This window comes from Hemicordylus capensis, chromosome 5 (genome assembly GCF_027244095.1).
Source record: "Hemicordylus capensis ecotype Gifberg chromosome 5, rHemCap1.1.pri, whole genome shotgun sequence".
Classification (NCBI taxonomy): domain Eukaryota; kingdom Metazoa; phylum Chordata; class Lepidosauria; order Squamata; family Cordylidae; genus Hemicordylus; species Hemicordylus capensis.
In genome coordinates, this window is record NC_069661.1 from 63,569,152 (window position 1) to 63,590,026 (window position 20,875).

Sequence of the window (20,875 nt, forward strand, 5' to 3'; positions counted from 1 at the left end):
GATTGGTCTGGTACATAATTTAGCATTGATAGTTTATTAGAAATTTTGACTTTCAAATAACTAATTACTTCTGGAGTCTTAAGTTTGCCGATCATAGAAATTATTCTCTCTTTAGCCTTTACACTCTTGTTTACAAAGAGGAAGTCAACAAAACCCAACAGGAAAATCATCAAAAGGTGGGCTTCTATAAATGATAACGATTTTCCCCATAATTAATATAATGTGATAAATTCACATGTACCAAGTTATCATAATGTATTACCTGAAATGAAAGAGGAAAATGATTATATGGCAGGAGACAGGATGGGAACAAGACAATGGGAAACACTGTATGTAACATAAATAAAATATGTGCTGTTTATAAATAAAATATATCACACTTATCCAGTTAAGGAATAAAAACATTCAGGCCAGAATGAAATAGCTCATTGGTGATACTCTGCTAGTGTTTGTCAACAGTATTTATCAGACCGACAGTAATATTAAGCAAAATCCATTCCAGTTATTTGGTTCAAACGTGTGACAGATGTTGAGGGGAAAGCATTAACCAAAGTTAAACTGGAAGTAGGCCTTAACTTGTAAATCAAAGAGGTTATTTATTATATTTTGTCTGAAACGATCTCACCTAATAATGGTTTTATCGTGCTGTATCTTAACAAGGATATTATCATAACTCTCATTCATGTGGGAAACATTTTAAAATGTGAAGTGAAGAGATAGAGTTTAAGTATTGGAATTGGAATCTATCAGTGTCTCCAAGCCAGGTAACTGTGTGTGGAGGGAGCTGCACATGTATGTTATGTTCTTTTGTCCCACTGTGCTTCACCAGAAACTGTTTCCGAAACGTGTACAGTGTGCTGGAAGCAGCTAGTCACATGCAGGGATGCTGTTGAGCAAAACATGCAAAATTGCATTCAAGCATATACAGGGGCTCAGAGGATAAAGCCATTCTGGGATAAAAATTATGCATGAGATATATAGAATCTGATAGGCATTAAATGGCACCTCCTGAAAGGTTGTAATTCACCGAAGATAAAAACAGTTATCCTTTCAAGTAAATTACACCACAATGTTCCAGTAAAGAAAATTTAGTTCATAATATTTCTCTCTTTAGACTTTTATCCCCTCCTATAATAAAGGCTCCAGGATTCCACGAAGCATGATAGCAGATTACATGCTAAATGAAGCATGTACGTTTAAGCAGATAAAGATTTGGCACAGTGAAGGTTTGGTAAAGGAAAACAAAAATACAATATCTCAAAAGTTTGTTCAATAAACCAACAGTGAACTCTCAAACACTAATTTATATTAATAATGTTTATCTTTTGCACATAATTGCACTATTTGTCATTAACTTAAGTTTTGCAATAGTATCTATATTTAGAAAACAATTAAGGTAATTAATTGTTTAATCAATCAACTCTGCTGAACATTATAGGCCAGATTCTAATCTCCCCTTTTTGAACAAGGTGATTAAGTGTGTTGTGGCAACTCAGCTATAGAGGGTATTTGATTCAATTGGTTATCTTGACCCATCTCAGTCTGGATTTCACCCAGGGTTTGGAACTGAAATCATCTTGACACCCTGGTAGACAACCTACATCAAGAACTAGACAGAAGAAGTGTATCCCTGTTGGTTCTTCTGGACCTCTCAATGGCATTCAGTACCATCCATCAACCATGGTATCCTTGTAGATGACCTCACACAACTGGGATGACCTCACATTGGGAGTGCAATATTCGAGCGGTTCTGGTCCTGCCTTGAGTACTGGGGAACAACTGCTGGACTTTTTGATCTTTGGTGTTCAAGTCTGTAACCCATGTAGTTTAACATGAACATGAAATTCCAATGGGAGGTTGTCTGTAGATTTGGATTATGGAGTCTAGTATGCATATGACACCCAACTCTCTCCCATTATGTTATCACATAACTATTACTATTACAAATATGTATATACCACTTATTAACAAAGGTTCTCAGTGGTTTATACAGAAAAGATAAATAAAATATTTCCCTGTCCCAATAGGGCTCACAATCCAGGCCTTTGAATAAAAGCAGGAGTTTTCAAAGACAGCAGGCTTTACCGCAGCTTTACTGAGAGGTTTTACTGTGAGTTCCAAGTTTCCTCAAAAAAACAATGCAAAAAGCTGATTTTTTTTACCCCCAAAATAAATCGGGCTACACTCTAATGTGCAATAAAAACCCCAAATTGTGTGTGAAGTGTTCCCCGAAAGCTTGCAGGGACTTCAAGGTAAATTTGGCTGATATGTGAACACCACCACCCCTCCATTCCAGAGGAGATGCGAACTAAAACCTGGGCCTAAAAAACTTCCAGTGGTTTCTTTTTCAGTCAATTTTTTAATACTAACTGCTGCTGGATGAAATGGGCAGTTTTTGGTTTGTTGAACTGACTATTTTATTGGAGTAGTGTTGTGTGTGTTTTTAACTATTTAACTGGCAAAATGCAATTTTAGATAAAATATAAATAAATATAAATATAAATAAATTTCATTTTACAGATAATTCAGACAATAAATATGAACCCAGCAGCATAAACAAACTATATCATGGATGATTCAGCTAGAATATTCCACACAGAAACCAAACTTTGAAAAATGAATCAGACAAGAAGATAATATTAATCAGAAACAGCACCTAAAATGCAGTAGACAAAACAAGTGTTATCTGATAAACTGCAATTAAATGTAGGGAAAGCAGATCATAAGGTGGGATGCAGACTGCAGAGACACAAACATTTACTTCCATACACAAACCGTGCCCAGAGAGCAGCAGCACCAATAAATCAACACTGAAGCAGATATGTTGCTAAGATATTTCACCAGAGTCTTAAATAAATGCAAGAATCCTTCCTTTGCTTTCTTTTTTCAACTCTGTGCAACCTACAGCATAAATAGGGAATTATTTGGTCCAGTCAAACTTTTAGTCAGACCTTTATTTTTCAACTTACAAAAAAGGAGGATTCTCTCAAAAAGTCGGATTATCATTACAAACTGCTTTATAATCTCCGTTTTGTTTTGTTCTCTGTAGATGTTCCAGAATCCTGTGGATTCCATTTACACTTAAATCCTGTGAGTTCCATTTACACTTGATTCCTTTTACACTTAAAGAAAACACACACACACACACACACACACACACCCCTACATTTCTAAGACTGGAGAGAAAATATTAAAATGTAAGTGTAATGAACTGGCCAATTCAGCTATGACAGGGAAAGGAACAACAGAGCCTAGAAAAAGTTAAGTAACTAGCCCTGTAGCAACTAGTCAGTGTCTGTACACATGTACACGTTTTGTGTGAATGACTGTACATATGTTCATTTAAAAAGTGAACAGGGGTACAGGCTCTGTCAAATGCAGGGTACAAATAGGAAGTCTACTACTGTACATGTGTGGAACATCATGTGCAAATAACTAAGAATAAACTAGACACAGATAATATTTGCATTGAACATAACACGAATAGGGCGAAGATGTCTAATAAAACGATAATACACATCACAGTGCCATTAACTAGGTAGCAGCAGCAAACTAGAACCTCAGTCAAAAGCCATAATCCAATTAAACATTTGAACATGAATCTGTATTAAAATTGTAAATGGTTAAGTATAAAAATAATCCATACATACATGTGACAAGATTTCCAGATAATAGCTCATTTTGATACTTTATCACATTTATAATGTTTTAATAAGGCGGCTGCTATTACTGATAATTTCCTTGTATGAGGGTACTTCATTGAAAGTCCACTGCAATGCATAGGGGGCCTTGTCATCAGTGATACCCTCTCAGGGGTGTGCGACAGGGCTGCATATTAGCTCCTATGCTATTTAACTTGTATATTAATTCTGTAGTTTCTTTGGTTTCTTGCCCTTCCACTCATCCACCCCAAGATCGTGGACAGGCATATCTCCCTCTTGTTATACACTGATGACATAGCAATTTTACCTCAGACACCAATTGGCCTGAAACGTGCTCTTAGTCTTCTATCTAAATTTTGTATGCAAGAAGCTATCGAGATCAACTGCCAAAAAACCAAAATCATGGTTTTTGCTAAACATCCCAGGCAGTATACCTGGTTTTTGAATGCGCATAGGATAGTTCAAGTCAATTCTTTTAAATACTTAGGAGTGGTTTTCCACTCTTCAGGCTCACATAGGGCTCATTTAAATTCCTCTTTGTTGATGTCCCAATCCACTACTAATCTTATTACTTCCTTTTATTACTCAAGGGGAGCATCTAATATTCCTGCTGCGGTCAAATTGTTTGTCATCAAAGTTTATTCTCAGTTGTTTTACGGTGCTCAACTAGGACCAGTTAGAAATTTTGTGTCTTTAGAAGCCCTTCAATCTAAATTTTTGAGATCTTTACTAGCGGTTCCTCGCTGTGTCCCCCCGTTGGTGTTGAGAAGAGAGGTGGGTTTGTTTAGAATGGAAACTTGCTACTAGAGAACCATTATTTTATTCTAGATAAAATTCATCTTCTCCCAGGTGGGTCTGGTCTCTTTTATAAAGATTGACCAGTTCAGGTGGACCACTTTGATCATTGATAAATTATGGGTTCTCACCAGAGGTAATTTTAAAGATGGGTTATGAACGGGCCAGGAGAGAGGTCAAGCAGCGTATCATTGATATAGAACTGCAGGAGGAGGCTGCTTCTTTGCCTAAGAATATTTACCTGGGGGAGAAACCGCTCAGTTATAAACCTGTAGGCTACTTGTATTTTGTTATAATCTCCAAATGTAGACACGCCCTGACATTAGCTAGATTGAATGTCCTCCCCTCCGCTGTTCTGGACGATAGATTCAGAGGTATTCCTTTCTCTGCCTGTCTATGCCTTTGTGGCGCAGGTCAAGTAGAGACTATCACGCAGTCTATTTTGTATTGTGGTTTTTATAGGGATGCTCGTCTTAGTTTAATTTCCCCTTTGTCGGCTAAATTTATAGGGCACTCCGACGATTTTTATTTGAAGTTTTTACTATCCAGTCCAGATGAAGATGTTATCAATACAGTAGTTAGGTACTGCTATATAATCTGTAAATTCCATTCAGATTCTTAGTAATATTTATGTTCCGATTAGACTGTTTTATATTTTTGCTTTGATTAATGTGCTCTGTATATTGTTTTCTATTATTATCATTATCATCATCATCATCATTTATTTTCCTTTATGTGTAGTTTTGCTTTGTATTCTGGACAATGACTACAATAAAGATTGGATTTTGTAAATACATAGGATTACTCAAATGACAAATACTTGTGCATGTGTGCAACTACCAGTGCTTCCTTAGATGCCCACAGCAATATGGGCCATAATGCTACGGAACGCATGGGCCACTGAGTCATATTCATACCCATGTATACAATTTCTACTTGCTACCTGAGGGTGAAGGTTTGGGGGTTTTAATGCTTTGGAGATCTTTTCAGGATAGCCTGAGCAGAGGTGCTCTTACCCCTGGACTCCTGGGCTGAAGTCCAGGGCCTCAACACCCCCTGGGGGACCCCAAGTCCTTTTTAGTCTGTCTACGGATGTTGTGGTGGCATTAACAATAAATACTGTTATAAATACTGTGTGTGTGGATGGGGGGGTGGGGCTCCAAAGGCCTTTAGGTCCAGGCTTCAAAATTACTTAGATGCACCTCTGAGCCCGAGTATTAAATACAATCGAATAGAGCACTAAGTACAGTATGTGTAACTTCCAGAATAGAATGTTTTTTCTATTGCAGTAAAGTGTGCTGTCAAGTCAATTTTGATTCCTGGCGCCCACAGAGCCCTGTGGTTTTCTTTGGAGGGATTTACCATTGCCTCCTCCTGCGCAGTGTGAGATGATGCCTTTCAGCACCTTCCTATATCACTGCTGCCCGATACAGTACCAGTGGGGATTCGAACCGGCAACCATTTTATTGACCCACTGTTGTGCATCACTGTCTCCTGAATAGGCATGTGCCTGAAACATTTCGGAGGCCATTATGAAAGCCTCCGAAACGTTTCGGCACTGGGGGCGGTTTCGGTGCAGGCGGGGGTAGCACTTTAAGGGCGGGGGAGGGTGTACTCACCCCTCCCGCCGCATTTCCCCCACCAGCGCGCTGTGTTTTTTAAGCCCCTCGGGGCGGCAGCGTTCCTCCCTGTTGCCCCATTTGCCCCGTCGGCCGGAAGTGGCCGGAAGTGGCGAGTGCGCGTGCGCCTGTTGCGTGCGTGCGCGCCCTTCTGTCATGTGTGCGCAGGTGCACATGCGACTTCCGGCCACTTCCAGCCAACGGGGCAAACAGGGCGGCAGGGAGGAACGCTGCCGCCCTGAGGGGCTTAAAAAAAACAGCGCGCCGGCGGGGGAAATGCGGCGGAAGGAGTGAGTACACCCTCCCCCGCCCTTAAAGCGCTACCCCCGCCGGTGCCAAAGATTTCTGTGCACATCCCTACTCCTGAATAAGTCTGCAATATTTTAAGCCTAAAGGTGCCCAGTACCTTTAGTGTACTATAAGCCATACACTGATGTTACTTGAACTCAATGCAATAATGCTGGGTAATAGATTTTGATTGTCTCTAAAACTTCATATTTGAGTTCTAACTAGGCAAACAGGGACCTTTTTAACGTGGTGATTCTCTTTATTAGCAGGAGAGAGTAACTGGGACTATCCATCCCCAGTACAGTACCTCCAGTGACTGTTGCTTGTGTTTCCTTTTTAGATTATGAACCCTTTGGTGACAGGGATCCTTCTTGTTTGTTATTTCTCTATGTAAACTGCTTTGGAACTTTTTGTTTAAAAGTGGTATATAAATATTTTTTGTTGTTGTTGTTCTAACAGCCTTCATTTCCCTCTTCCTCACAGTTGTCAGCCTGCCAGCCTATATGCCCCCTAACTTGTGCGGATGTGGCTGCTGCCATGTGGGTGAGTCTGTGTGGGATCAGAGCCAGAGGGAGGGAGTCAGCAGGTCCTGAGGACCATCTGCCCAGACTAGCCAGCTTTCTGGGCTCAGTGGCAGGGTAGCCACTGAAGGGGTGACACCAAAGGAGGTCACCCCTTGGGCGGAGCCACTTTGGGGATCAATGAGGACAAGGGCTGGGTGGTATTATTTTGGCTTCTGTTGTGTTTAGGTCCTGAGTGTTTCAGATGTATCTTGGTTTGTCTGGGGATGGGGATGGGGAAACAGGGGGCATGCCCACTGACTATGGGGTGGCTATTCCAGTGGTGGTGGTGAATAAGAAGTAAAGTTGGCAGGTCAGTAAGTCGTTACAGGGGAAAGGGAGTCAGAAATCTACCAGCTGTCCTGCCAGCTCTTTGAACTTTGGGAGCAGTGCCAACCTCCCACAGACCCTGACCTTGCTCCTCTTTAATGACAGGTCTGTCCAGAATAAGTCAATTCATCCATGATCTGATTCTGTATGAAGGGGCAGACCTGGTATGTATTACAGAGACTTGGTTGGGGGAGGCTGGTGGCCCAGTCTGGTCCCAGCTTCTCCCTCCAGGGTACTTTGTTGAAGAGCAGGTGTGGTGATGTGAGTGGAGAGTCTGTGGTCTAAGAATAACCTCTTCCTGACCAGGATCCCTGTTGAAGTGTCCTAAGTTTGGGACCAGGGATAAACTTGGACTTCTGTTGGTGTAATGATTGCCCCGCTGCCCAATGGAGTCCCTAACTGAGCTGACGGACTTGGTCTTGGGTTTGGCATTGGAGTCCCCCGGGCTTGTGGTGCTGGGGGACTTCAATGTCCACTTTGCAACCAATCTGTCCGGGGCAGCTCAGGAGTTCATAGTGGCCATGACAACTATGGGCCTATCCCAAGGGGTATTGGGACCGATGCACATTGCTGGTCACACGCTTGATCTGGTCTTTTACTCTGATCAGGGTGGTGTTCTGTGGGTGGAGACTCCTGTGATTTATCCATTGTCATGGATGGACCACCACCTGGTTCACAGTCACGCCCCATCTTAACAGGGGCAAGGGGCCCATTAGAATGGTCCACCCGAGAAGATTATTGGATCCAGTAGAGTTCCAAAAAGCCTTGGAGGGATTTAGTGTTGGCTCTGCTGGTGATCCTGTTGATGCCCTGGTGGAGAATTGGAACAGCAAACTTACCAGGGCAGTAGACATGATCGCTCTTGAGCATCCTCTCCAACTTGCTTCAGAATTGGCCCCTTGGTATAAGGAAGAACTACGGGGACTGAAGCAGTGAGGCAGATGACTGGAGCGCAAGTGGAGGACGACTCAACTCAAATCCAACATGTTACAACATAGACCACATTTGAAGATCTATGCTCTGGCAATACGGGTGGCAAAGAAGCTATTTTTTTCAGCCCGTATTTTGTCCGCAAATACACATCCAGCGGAGTTGTTCAGGGTTGTGAGAGGGCTAGAATGTGCCCGTCCTCCCTTGAATCAGAACTTGGAACCATCTATTACCCGCTGTGACATGTTTAATATTTGGGCCAACTTGGATTTAGACCCCACAATTACTACAGTGTCTGATTCAGAGGTGTCCAGCGACTCCTCTTATGTGGTCAGGCTGGATCAGCTCCAGTTTGTGACTTGTGAGGATGTGGACAAGCTGCTTGGAATGGTGTGGCCTACCACCTGTTCTCTTGACCCTTGCCCGACATGGCTTATACTATCTGGCAGGGGGAGTTGTTGTAGAAGTCCTAGTAGATATCATAAATGCTTCTCTGAGGGAGGGCAGGATGCCTCCTTGCCTTAAGGAGGCAATTATTAGACTTCTTCTGAAGAAGCCTCCTCAGGAGATTTGGTGCAAGGTGTTATCAATATGCCGATGACACCCAAATCTTTTTCTCCATGTCAACATCATCAGGAGAAGGCACAACCTCCCTAAATGCCTGCCTAGAGGCGGTGATGGTCTGGATGAGAGATAAACTGAGACCATCCAGATAAGATGGAGGTACTTATTGTGCGGGGTAGGAACTCAGGAGATTATTTTGATCTGCCTATTCTGGATGGGGTCACACTTCCCCGGAAGGAACATGTACATAGTCTGGGGGTGCTTCTGGATCTGAACCTCTCCCTGGTGTCCCAGGCTGAGGCAGTGGCCAGAGGTGCCTTTTAACAGCTTCTGCTGATATGCCAGCTGCACGCGTTTCTTTAGATAAATGAGCCCCTGGTGGCACAGTGGTAAAACTGCCGCCCTGTAACCAGAAGGTTACAAGTTCGATCCTGACCAGGGGCTCAAGGTTGACTCAGCCTTCCATCCTTCCAAGGTCGGTAAAATGAGTACCCAGAATGTTGGGGGCAATATGCTAAATCATTGTAAACCGCTTAGAGAGCTCCGGCTATAGAGTGGTATATAAATGTAAGTGCTAAATGAACTTAGAACAGTAGTACATCTGTTGGTCACCTCCAGACATGACTACTGCAATGCGCTCTATGTGGGGCTGCCTTTATACATAGTCCAGAAACTGCAGTTGGTCCAGAAGGCAGCAGCCACATTGTTCTCTGGGTCATCTCATTCCTATCTTTAAAAATCTGCACTGGTTGCTGATAGGTTTCCACGCAAAATACAAGGTCTTGGTTATAACCTATAAAGTCATAAACAACTTGGGCCCTGGGTATTTAACAGAATGTCTTCTTTGCTATGAACCACACTGTCCACTGAGATCATCAGGAGAGGTTTGTCTGCAGTTGCCACCAGCTCGTCTGGTAGCTACACGGGGATGGGCCTTCTACATTGCTGCCCCGAAATCCTCCCTATCTCTTACAACTTTTAAAAAGGCAATCAAGACACATTTGTTCTCCCAGGCTTTTAATTAGATACTATTTTAATAATTTGAGGATTTTTAATAGTTTTAACATTGTTTTAAGTGTTAAATGGTTGTAATGTTTTAACCTTTTTATTTGTTGTTTTTATTGTTTTGTTGTAAACCACCCAGAGACTTGCATTTTGGGCAGTATACAAATATGTTAAATAAATGATTGGTAAATAAATAAATAAATAACTCTACCCCTTCAGAACTATCAAACTGGCAATCCTCTTCCCTAAAAAGACAAGTATAAATACCAAAACCCACCATATTATATCAGCATATATTTGATTCAATATACATGTAAACAGTGGGCAACAATAATAATACCTTTGACAAATCTCTGAAGTTGCTTGGAAGGGTAAGATCCAATTCTTCGGATTCATAGTTAGTGATAACCCATGGAAATACTGGGTACTGGTTTAAGTCGTTGAAAGTACGTCCTGATGAGCAAGACAATACGTTCAGAGACAACAAGTTAAAACAAATCCATGAGCCTAACATATGAATGACATTATTTGATAATCTACTAATGCTACACAGAATTAATCACTAAAGTTTTCTTATCTTTCCTTGCTTTCTAGACTATTGTTCAGTAACAAAGAGTCCTGTGGCACCTTAAAGACTAACACATTTCTGTGAGCATAAGCTTTTGTAGGCTAGAGCCAGCTTCATCAGATGACTAATTGCATCTGAGGAAGTGTGCACTAGTCCATGAGAGCTTATGCTCAAACTAATTTGTTAATCTATAAGGTGCCACAAGACTCTTTTTGCTACAACAGATTAAAGCTACCACTTTAGAAACTATTATTAGATAGAAAATTTAGAATAGTTAAATTGTGGACTCTTCTGATTACAACTTTGCAGCCCATGTGGAAGCCACTGAAGACAACTTACACAGAGCAGCAGATATGATATAGTGACTTTGACATTTGTAAGCTGCCTATCTCATGGGCTGGCACAATCATACATAGATAGGAGTACTATACTTTTGAAGTCGAATTGGTCATCAGTTGTAAGACATATACAAAACAAGTGACTAGGATTCAAAGCACAAAGAGAATAGTTTTAACATTTGTGGAGCATCAGGTATGATCTAAGCAAGCATATTTAGCATCTAGGGAGAAACATGCAGTGCTGTGATACCTCAAAAATGAACAAATTTATGGTATAATGAGATTTCAAAGGCTCGAGTCTTGCAGGTATCTGCATACAATAGTTTGTGCAACAATCAATTGTGTTAATCATTAAGGTACCATGGCATTTTTCATAGTCTGTATTTCTACAGACTAACACAACTACTCTTTCAATCATTAATTTTCAGTACTTACAATACTAGATTTAGTATTGTTGCTAATTTTATTCAATGACTGTTTGATGATTTGTTTTAGAACTGTTGGAACCTTTGTGCATTATTTATGGAAAAGCAGGATATAAACATTTTGAATAAAATATAATAGTTATAATAAATGTTCCTGTAAATGAAGGGAAATAACTGTTCACCAGGTCTACCCAGGAAAAAGACAAACAGTAGTAGGGACAACAGCAAAAGAAACATAGATTGGATCTTTGGTCAAATGTATTGTGGAAGACTAAGGTTTTATAGATGTTAAGAAGCTCTGGTGGCAGAAGCAGTAGCACCATTCATTCAAAGAGGTCAAGTCAGAATTGCTGCTACCGATGACTAGAAAATACTGCGTCAAAATGAATCATTTACTCATATTATCCTTTCGCAAGCATTTCCATCATTACCTGCTATAGTGTTTAGAAATATGAGATACTCAAAGTTTGAAATTTCTCTGTGTTGCCATCTCTGGGTCATATTTGATGCTTTAAAAATCTGACGTGGACTAGCCATCGAAATGCGTCTGAAAGATAAAATGAATATTATTAAGAACACTTATGTATCATTTTTCAACAAAGAAGTGTTCAAAGTTTTTACATAGGAAAAAAAATAAGATGGTTCACTGTCTCAAAAGGGCTTGCAATCCAAAAAGAAATACAAGGCAGATGCCAGTAACAGTCATACCAAGATTCTGTGCTGGGATTGGACAGGGACTGATGCTCTCCCACTGCTATATATAAAAGTGCCACCATTTTAAAAAGGTGCTTCTTTGCCCAATTAGCAGAGGCTGGGTAAGAGACATTGAAAATCCTCCCACATCACACAGAAATGTCAGTATGAACTGCATTGAGGGAACAGATAGTACCAAGTAGCTGGTAGTCATTTTTCTTATGTTGGATTTAAAAAGTACAAACAGGGTCATGGTAATAATTGCTAGGTATTGTGGGGGTATATTCAGTTTAAGGGCTCATATGGAGAAAATGTGCAGCCAGTTTGCATATATGAATTAAGTCACTCATCTACATGTTCCACAAGGCTATGTAGCATTTATTTATTTATTACATTTCTATACTGCCCCATCCAAACGGCTCTGGGTGGTTCATAACAACAAAAATAAAACCCACAAACCAGTCCTTCTAAAAACAATCATTACATAAACATTTAAAAACAGCATAAAACCATTAACAATTAAAACATTTTAAACAGTTTAAAAACCCTTCATGACGCAAACCTTCCATCTTTCTTTTCTTTCTGGACCAGGCTCAATTTCTGCCTTGCATTTATTAGTGGGAGATTATATGCCTGGTCTCTGACATATTTGGACACAAAACCAAAGTGCCTCATTCTGTGCTTTACCCTGTGCTCTTCGTTTCCCCCTCCCATATCACATGACGTTTATTTGGAGTAGCATGTGTGTCTTTTTTATTTCCGTCTTCATTTTATGCTCACTAATTTGGTAACTGTCTATTGTGTTTTAGTTTTTCACATTTTACAATTATAATATGCTCTTCTAATAGCTCCATGCATCACTGCAACTTGTTTCATTCAAGCTGTTAAGCTTTGTTTCTTTCTCCTAATGTTTCTTTCTCCTAATGAACAGTAAATGTAAGGTAGGAGACAATTTTCTCTTCAGGGGGCTTTCTGAAGAATAGCAAACCAAGGAAAGTATTATTATAATAAGGCAGTGGAAACCATGCACTCTTTTCTTCTTCTTTTCTGTGTTGTTTTTAAAATTACCCTTACTTGTTTACAAACCAACAAGCTTTACATTATCAGTAGAAATCTTCCTGTTGATCAGAAAACATGGTTTCCCAACAGCCATAGCATACCTGGTTTGGGGCAGCCCAAAACAAGTGCCAATTCCAACACGAGGTAGACAATTTACCACTTTTTTTACTGTTGCAGGGTCTGGAAAGTTGAACATGACAGCAACTGTGAACAAAGAATTGAGATATTATTGTAACTTACTGTGCCAAGAAACTTAATATAAATAAGACTGTACTGTGGAAATGCAGTACAATATTTAAACATTTTCCACAAATACAGTTAATGCCCTTTAAACAATTAATTGCATGTCGTAAAAAATGGTTTTGCACTAGCTACTGTCAGGATAGTAGGCTTTACAAACCACTTAACTGGCTTAGTATAGAAACACCTATGCGGTAGTATAGAGAAATGCCTATGCTTACTGCTATAGGTACTATGGAACCAGGTTTCTGCAAGACTCCAGGTTCTGTTTCTCTAAGCAAAATGATTTCACTTTCCTGAACAGTTTCTAGCTATGCTGACCTATGTATCATAAAGGTATCACAGTGATAGGTATCACTGTATCACAAAGATAGGTAATATCTGAGGCCACCTTCTGGTCTCTAACCTCCAGGTGTTCCTGAAAATATATGGATGCAAATTAAACACTGAAACATGTCTGAGCTATTACATTGGATCAATGCATGGAAGAGCAGAAGGAGGAAGCACATCACAGCACTCTTTTTACTTCTCTTCCTCCCTTTTTATATGTCTTCACAAACTGCCTCCTTTTGCTGCTCTCCTCAGTCTCACAGAGGGACCCCGGAGGTGCTGCCACCTGCCACGTCAGCCTAGTGGGTATTGTATTGTATTGGCTGTTGAAGGAAATGCAGGGATGGGATGAATTTATTGGAAGGGGGGAAACATGCTGGATGAATTGCAATTTTAGTCTCATTCAGACATTATTTAAAAGGAGGGTGTACTCAAGCACACTGTCACAAGCGGAAACTGAAGTCCCACCTCACCACCATGCTTGTCACTCTCCTTCTGCGACACTCATGCTTACACATTGTAAAAGTGATGGTGGGCTCTTCCATGAGCAGGAGACCCAGGCATCCAGGTCTCCTGCCCATGGAAGTGTCTGTCATCATACTTACAGCCTTCACCATTTCAGATGAAGGCTGTGCAAGCATGAGTGTTGCAGGAGGGGCGGGAGGGTAGTAACAAATGTGGCCGAGGGGCAGGACTTCCATTCCCGCTTGGAATGATGAACTCGAGTATGCTGTCCTTTTAAATAATGTTTGAATGAGGCTTTTGAGCTGGGGGTATTTAAGCTGTGAGACCAACCATAGAACAAGAAAAAATGTAGTCATCCCTCTCCAACCACAAGAGTTTCATTCCAGGAAAAGCTCAAGGTTGGTGAATTTGCAGTTGGCAAGCAATTGAAAAGCATTGGATACAGGGAGTTAGGGGAATCACAGACATAAAAAGACTAAAAAATACAGAAAAAATGACCCCAAATATTGTCAGAAATCACCCAGAATCCCTTTAAATCACTATTGGTCAGCAAGAGGAGTGAGGGGAGACCCACAGAAATTACCCAGAATCAACCCAAACCCCCCAAATCACCCCCCAAACCCCCCACAAATCACCAAAAATAAAAAATGCTCTCCTAAACATTGTGGGTGTGGGGCTGCAGCATTGCTCTTTGCAGCCCCATTCAGTGTTGCCACACGCATCAGCCATGGGCGTGGCAATGCTGAACAGGGCTGAAAGCAGGAATGCTGCAGCCCCACACCCACGCTGCTTAGGAGAGCACCAGTGGGGGGGGAAGTGGGGGGGGGGCAGGGATGAGCAGATAGGAAGCACCTTCCCCCACAAATCACCAAAAATAAAAAATGCTCTCCTAAACATTGTGGGTGTGGGGCTGCAGCATTGCTCTTTGCACCCCCATTCAGTGTTGCCACACGCTGAACAGGGCTGAAAGCAGGAATGCTGCAGCCCCACACCCACGCTGCTTAGGAGAGCACCAGTGGGGGGGAAGCGGTGGGGCAGGGATGAGCAGATAGGAAGCACCTTCCTTGTCCCTTAAAGTTACTCCCCTGCCCTTCAAACTGGCTCGAACACAGTACCTTCAAACCAGTTCAGTGCTCCAGAAAGAGTGCCAAACTGGTTCCATGAGCATTCCTAGTAGTTAATATTCATGCTATGTTCCTAGAATCATGTTTTCAGTTTGAACCTAGCACACATAAACTAGTTACAGGACTGGGCAAAATAGAGGATTGATTCACTTCCTCCACAGCATCTGCTTCCCCAACTCAAAAAACAACAACATTACACACATATAGTAGCATACTGCTGCATGTGTGTAAATCAGTGTGTCTCAAACAGAGTATCTGAAAGCATGGCTCAGGAACTTTATTCTCTGCACCACTATGACAGCTCACAGGCGGACAGAATTATCCGATTGCTCTGTGATGTACTGCAGTAACACTGATGGAAGCCATGTTTCAGCTTATGTGACCATGTAAGGAACTAACAGGGACCTGGCCAGATCCGTATAACAGTTGCTGCTCAGTCCAATTCCTCTGACTGAGCAATATCACCTTGCGTCAGCTGATAAATACTTGACCACCCACATGTCTTCTGCCCTTGTCTACCCAGTCTGGCACTGAAACTCAACCTGTCATAACCTTGTTTCTGCTGCTGACCCCTTCGAGCCTCATCTGCCTGCTTTGCAGTTGGACCCTCTCATGGCTGCCGTCTGCCCTGGAACTAGGTCAAGGCCTAAAAATGTGGGTAGAACCAGCATTTTTTCTACAGTGTGTCAAATATTAAAATACAATCCCTCTCTAGGTTATTTTTAAAAATGCGTTCTAACACAACTGGTAGTAAATGTACATTTCGAACTCTCAGTTCCCGTTCCTAGTGTAACATTACCTCTGTTTGCCATAAAGATTTCCAGTGCTGTGTTTTGCAAGAGATATCGTCGAGAAAAGACTGATCGAATGTCTGAGAACAACCATTTTCCATGCAGTCCCTCTGTATAAGCAAGGACCTAATAAAATAAAATAAAAAGAGGTGTTTTTTAAAAACCCAACAAAAATAGCTACCGCTTCCCCATGTACTTAAAGCATACTATGAGTACATGTCTTGCTTTCTGCTTTTTCTTTTACTCTGTCTGGACCTAAACCTAGGAGGAAATCCACATTGTCAATCGAAGTAGCTAATTTTCTTTATCTTTGGGAAAAATCAAAGAGGCTTATTTCACAATTCAGAAGAAATTATTAGGACAAAGTTGGAGAACTTCCAGTCAAAGGCATTTTAGATGTATGATAGACATGTTTGCGCACTCATCTTTCTTACAGGTGAACACAAAAGTTGTTGGATAACCAGGCATTCCAACGGCATTAAATATAAATGTATATAAAGGAAATGACAGTGAGTCATATCTGACTAGCAAATGGATATATTTGTCAATTTTCTCAAATAATATGAGCCAGTAACACAGAGCCAGGATTCCATCTTGGCTTCACATGACATCTCCTGGCCTCAGCAGTTCCAACCTGAGGTTGCTGAATTCTGCATGCAGTACCAATTTCTGCATAATAAAACTCAGATTCCTTGCATATCGGAGTATTTCTGATTTCCTTGATCCCCACCCCCACCAAAAAAAATTCACAATAAGACCAGACAAGCTAGTGAAGAGCTCATAGCTCATATGCAAAGGCAGGGGAAACTCTTCAACTCATTCTGGCCGAATATTTACAATTTACTAACTATTTTAACAGTCTTGGCTGTTACAACAGGAAGAACCTGTAGTATAACCATAAAAGAATTTTAGCAGGCACCAATTTCTGTGGCACTAACTAGAAGAAGTTATCAGTTTAGAAGCAGCTGAAGCCTAACTGAAGCAGGCCTTCATTTCTTCTTGGAATAGTGTCTGCCTGGTCTGTAGATTCACTTCAAAGTCTCTGGAGTTCAATTAAAACTGGATTAGGTGAAAGCAGACCTTCTTTGGGACTTTCTGTTCTCAGCAACTCCACACATACTGACAGCACCCTAGACAGAGGTCTAGCCCTCCAATGAACCAGTTGCTATGGAAACTGCATCATTACCACTGCTCTGCCGTTATCACACCAAGCATATTAGTTTGAAAAATACAGAACACACACACATCCTCCTTTAGAGTGCACTACATAGGATATCTTGAAAAATCTGTATCTTCTTCTGTTCTTGGATTTATTTTTTTCCATCAGCCAGGTATACATTTTCAGTTTATCACTCAAAATTAAAGTATTTTAAAAGCAGTAAAGACGAAAAGCTCCCAGCATTCACTTAGTAAAACAGATATGAAATATTCACCTCTCTAATCTTTTTGGATTATAATCAACATACAAAACCTCATTATACAATTCTTACAAACTTAAGACAACACCTGAAGTTGTCTGTAGTTTGGTGGGGTTTTTTTCCATTTATTTCCAAACATAAGTTATTTGGGATTAACAGTATCTCTGATGAATGCAAGGTGAAGAGAACAAATGATTAATTTTAGCTGTATAAATGGCACAACCTAGGAAGTGCATTATATGGACGTTGATACATATTATACAAGTATTAGAATAAAGTTATTTGTATGCTTTTAAACTTAAAAGGATATCTTTAATGTAATGATTAAACATGTAATTATCAAAAATGTGTGTGTGTGTGTGTGTGTGTGTGTGTGTATGAATGATTCAGGAACAGAGTAGAAAAGCAAAGAAGATATTTAACAGTTTGAATGCAGCATTATCACATTGTATAACGAAGTAAGCCACCTAATGGCACAGCGGGGAAATGACTTGATTATCAAGCCAGAGGTTGCCGGTTCGAATTCCCATTGGTACCTATATTGGGCAGCAGCGATATAGGAAGATGTTGAAAAGCATCATCTCATACTGCGTGGGAGATGGCAATGGTAAACCCCTCCTGTATTCTACCAAAGACAACCACAGAGATCTGTGGTCGCCAGGAGTCAACACTGACTCGACAGCACACTTTACCTTTAATGATGTAGTACACAGATTGACTTCACTACCCAATATACAAATGTTCTTTCCTCTATACATAACCAGTGAAATAAAGTTGTTGATTTTTTAAGTAGAGCATGTGGAGTATTGGACAATCTCAATCCACATTCAGACCTTAAAATGCATTTTCCTCTACAATTCATTGATTTCCACAACTCTCAACATTAGTACAGGAACCTGGTTCAGGAACCAATGCCTTTATTTTAGTGCCCTCTGTAATTAGATGTTCAAAATATGGTTTTCTATATGCACCAATACTCTTATAAACCAAACATATATTGTTCTAATATTATTGTATATTTAGAAGGATGTGTTTAAATGGGGAAAGTATTATTTCCTACATCACTGTACAATCACACACTTCCTACAAGCACTACTTCAAGCCAGTCAAACTAAATTATTATCAATAGTATTCATGAATACATATTCTAACACAGCATTATGCTAAAACATTTGAAGATGTAATCAGGGCCAAGGGGAGGCTTGCCTTTAGGTGATAGTCTCTGGTGGTGACCAGAGACTACTATGAGGTAGCAAGTGTGGGCATTCCTGCCCTGTCCGAGCACAGGCATCACTTCACCTGCCTGTCACTGCCACACCCTCTTCCTGGCAGCTCACCACCCTCCCTTTCTGTCCCCTCTTCCCTGTGTCCTGGCCCAGGCCCCTGAAGCTGATCAAGGTAGGGGCACAATGCCTTGCTGACCTCCTGCGTCTTCTGGCTGCCTTACCTGCTGGTCACACTGGGGTTTTAAACTACAAGTCACCAGCAGATGAAGTGAGGGAGACACTTCTAGCAAGGAATGGTGGCTGCTGTTGCTGCTGCCCTGCTAACGGGATCACTTTCTCCCTTGCTTTCTTCCCCCTGCATCTTCCACCAGAAGGCTTTGTGAGCTGCGCTTTGCTCCCAAAATGGAGCACACAAAGCGCACAAGCCTGTTGGTGAAAGCAGAGGCGTATCTAGGGAAAACAGTGCCTAGCGCAAGCACTGAAATTGCACCCCTGTCCAAACATCTGACACCCATCTTTCAGATAACTTTACCATAATATCAGCTCAAAAATACAAGTTCAGACACTTTCAGGAGAAACAGGTTGTAAGCAACACAAACATGCATACGCACACACATACAACCACGCATGTGGCACATATGTCCCAGTCGCCTTCCCAAGGGAAACACAGCACATCCATGTGCTGGGCATGCCTCCATAGAGCTAAGCAGTGAAAGCTCTCTTTAGCAAATACTCTGCCACCTCAGCAGACCTCACTACAGGTTGCCGCCTCCAAGAAATTCAGGGATGGGTTTTTTCTGTCCAAGCAGCTTTTGCCTTAAAGGGAGATGGCTGCAATGGGAAATCCTAGGGGCCCCAAACAATCTGAAATTATCCAGCAACTTACAATAGGCTTGGATCCAGCAGCCTGATCAGGAAGAAGGTGGAAGTTGCAACTAGCCACCGAACAGCAAAACAGGGTGATATTCAGTTTGTTGGGTTTTTTTAAGCACCATACAAGTTAAAGGCAGGCACTTTCCAAGTTTGAAATCCCACAAACCTTATAATCAGATTGGTTGACAATATTCAGATAAAGATAGAGCTCTGTATAGAGAATTCAACAGCATGAGAGTGAATATTTGTATTTTATTCCTTCCCTCTCCCCCACCCTTCAGTTTTGCTAGCTTACAAGGTATTATTATTTTTATTTTTTATTTTTTACATTTTATATCCCGCTCTTCCTCCAAGGAGGCCAGAGCGGTGTACTACATACTTAGGTTTCTCCTCACAACAACCCTGTGAAGTAGGTTAGGCTGAGAGAGAAGTGACTGGCCCAGAGTCACCCAGCAAGTATCATGGCTGAATGGGGATTTGAACTCGGGTCTTCCTGGTCCTAGTCCAGCCCTCTAACCACTATACCACACTGGCTCATCACTGAGCCAACATTGAGCCAACATAAACCAACATTGTCTTTTTAAGGGATGTTTTGTCCACTTACTTTTGTGCCATTTATATCTGTTTTTTAAATGCTCGAGTCCCTTGCCAACAACTTTGCATTCTTCTGACTCCCCAGACCAGGGAAAAATCTAGACTTGGGTCTTGCAGAGGCCATTTGAGCATGTGTGGTGGCCATTTTTGTTTTCAGCAGCCTTTTAATTTTTTTTTTTTAATGGCTGCCGTACATGCTCAAATGGTCCTATGCGAGGTCCTATGCCTTGCCAGACCTCGGAGAGGCCTTTTGAGCATGTGCAGCGACCTCCAAAATGGCCACGACACTGATATTTGTAGACCCAAAGAGGCCTGAAAATTAGCCCAAGACAGGCTGCGGCAGTGATCTAAGAGGCCAGGGGTGGGGGAACCTTTGCAGACCACCCCGTGGTCCTTAGGAAGCCCCCTGAAGAGGCTACAGGTTAAAAAAATTGTTTAATTTTAAAAAAATCCGTGAATTGGGGAGGGGGTGGGGGCAGCATGGCACTGGCGCACCCCCCCAGCGGCGTTTAGGGTACGTGCCCTGGCTGCCCCCCCCCCCAGTTGGAATGCACAGGAGGAATAGAGAAAGCAACAAAGCAATTCAGCTTAAGCGAAGGAGTGGCAACTGAAACTTTCACTCCATGCTAGAAATGCCTCCCTTGCTGTTGGCAACTCATAGTTTACAATGCCAGCATGTCCAGAAGGTAAGACGGTCAGAAGATGTGGAAGAGTAGAGCGAGCAAGGGAACATGCTTTGCCACCATCAAGAGGCAAGGTTAATGGCATCTTCGCATCACATCAAGTAATACCAATGGTCAGGGGGCAGTTTAACTGGATAGTTAGTAAGGGCCAGGCCCCTCAGAAGGCCCACTGGTGATCCCCTCAGACCACTTCTGTGTCCACAGCCTTTTTGCAGTGGCGAAGCAAGCAACTCACCTAGGGTCCACCTAGGTAGCTTGGGAACCATGGAGGACAGTTTGAGGAGGACCTCCTGAC

At 41.6% G+C, this 20,875-nt stretch overlaps 1 protein-coding gene across 4 annotated transcripts in view; it reads right to left on the reverse strand.

Annotated features, from left to right (window-relative positions):
• Positions 1-20,875, reverse strand: part of LRBA (LPS responsive beige-like anchor protein) — a 567,920-nt gene that overhangs the window by 162,078 nt on the left and 384,967 nt on the right. For all 4 annotated transcript variants that reach the window (XM_053251992.1, XM_053251991.1, XM_053251993.1 and 1 more), the window contains exons 41-44: positions 15,795-15,912; positions 12,938-13,040; positions 11,516-11,631; positions 10,094-10,206 (exon numbers count right to left, since the gene is read on the reverse strand). In XM_053251992.1, coding sequence (XP_053107967.1) covers positions 10,094-10,206; positions 11,516-11,631; positions 12,938-13,040; positions 15,795-15,912 — 450 coding nt within the window. The remainder of the gene's footprint in view (positions 1-10,093; positions 10,207-11,515; positions 11,632-12,937; positions 13,041-15,794; positions 15,913-20,875) is intronic.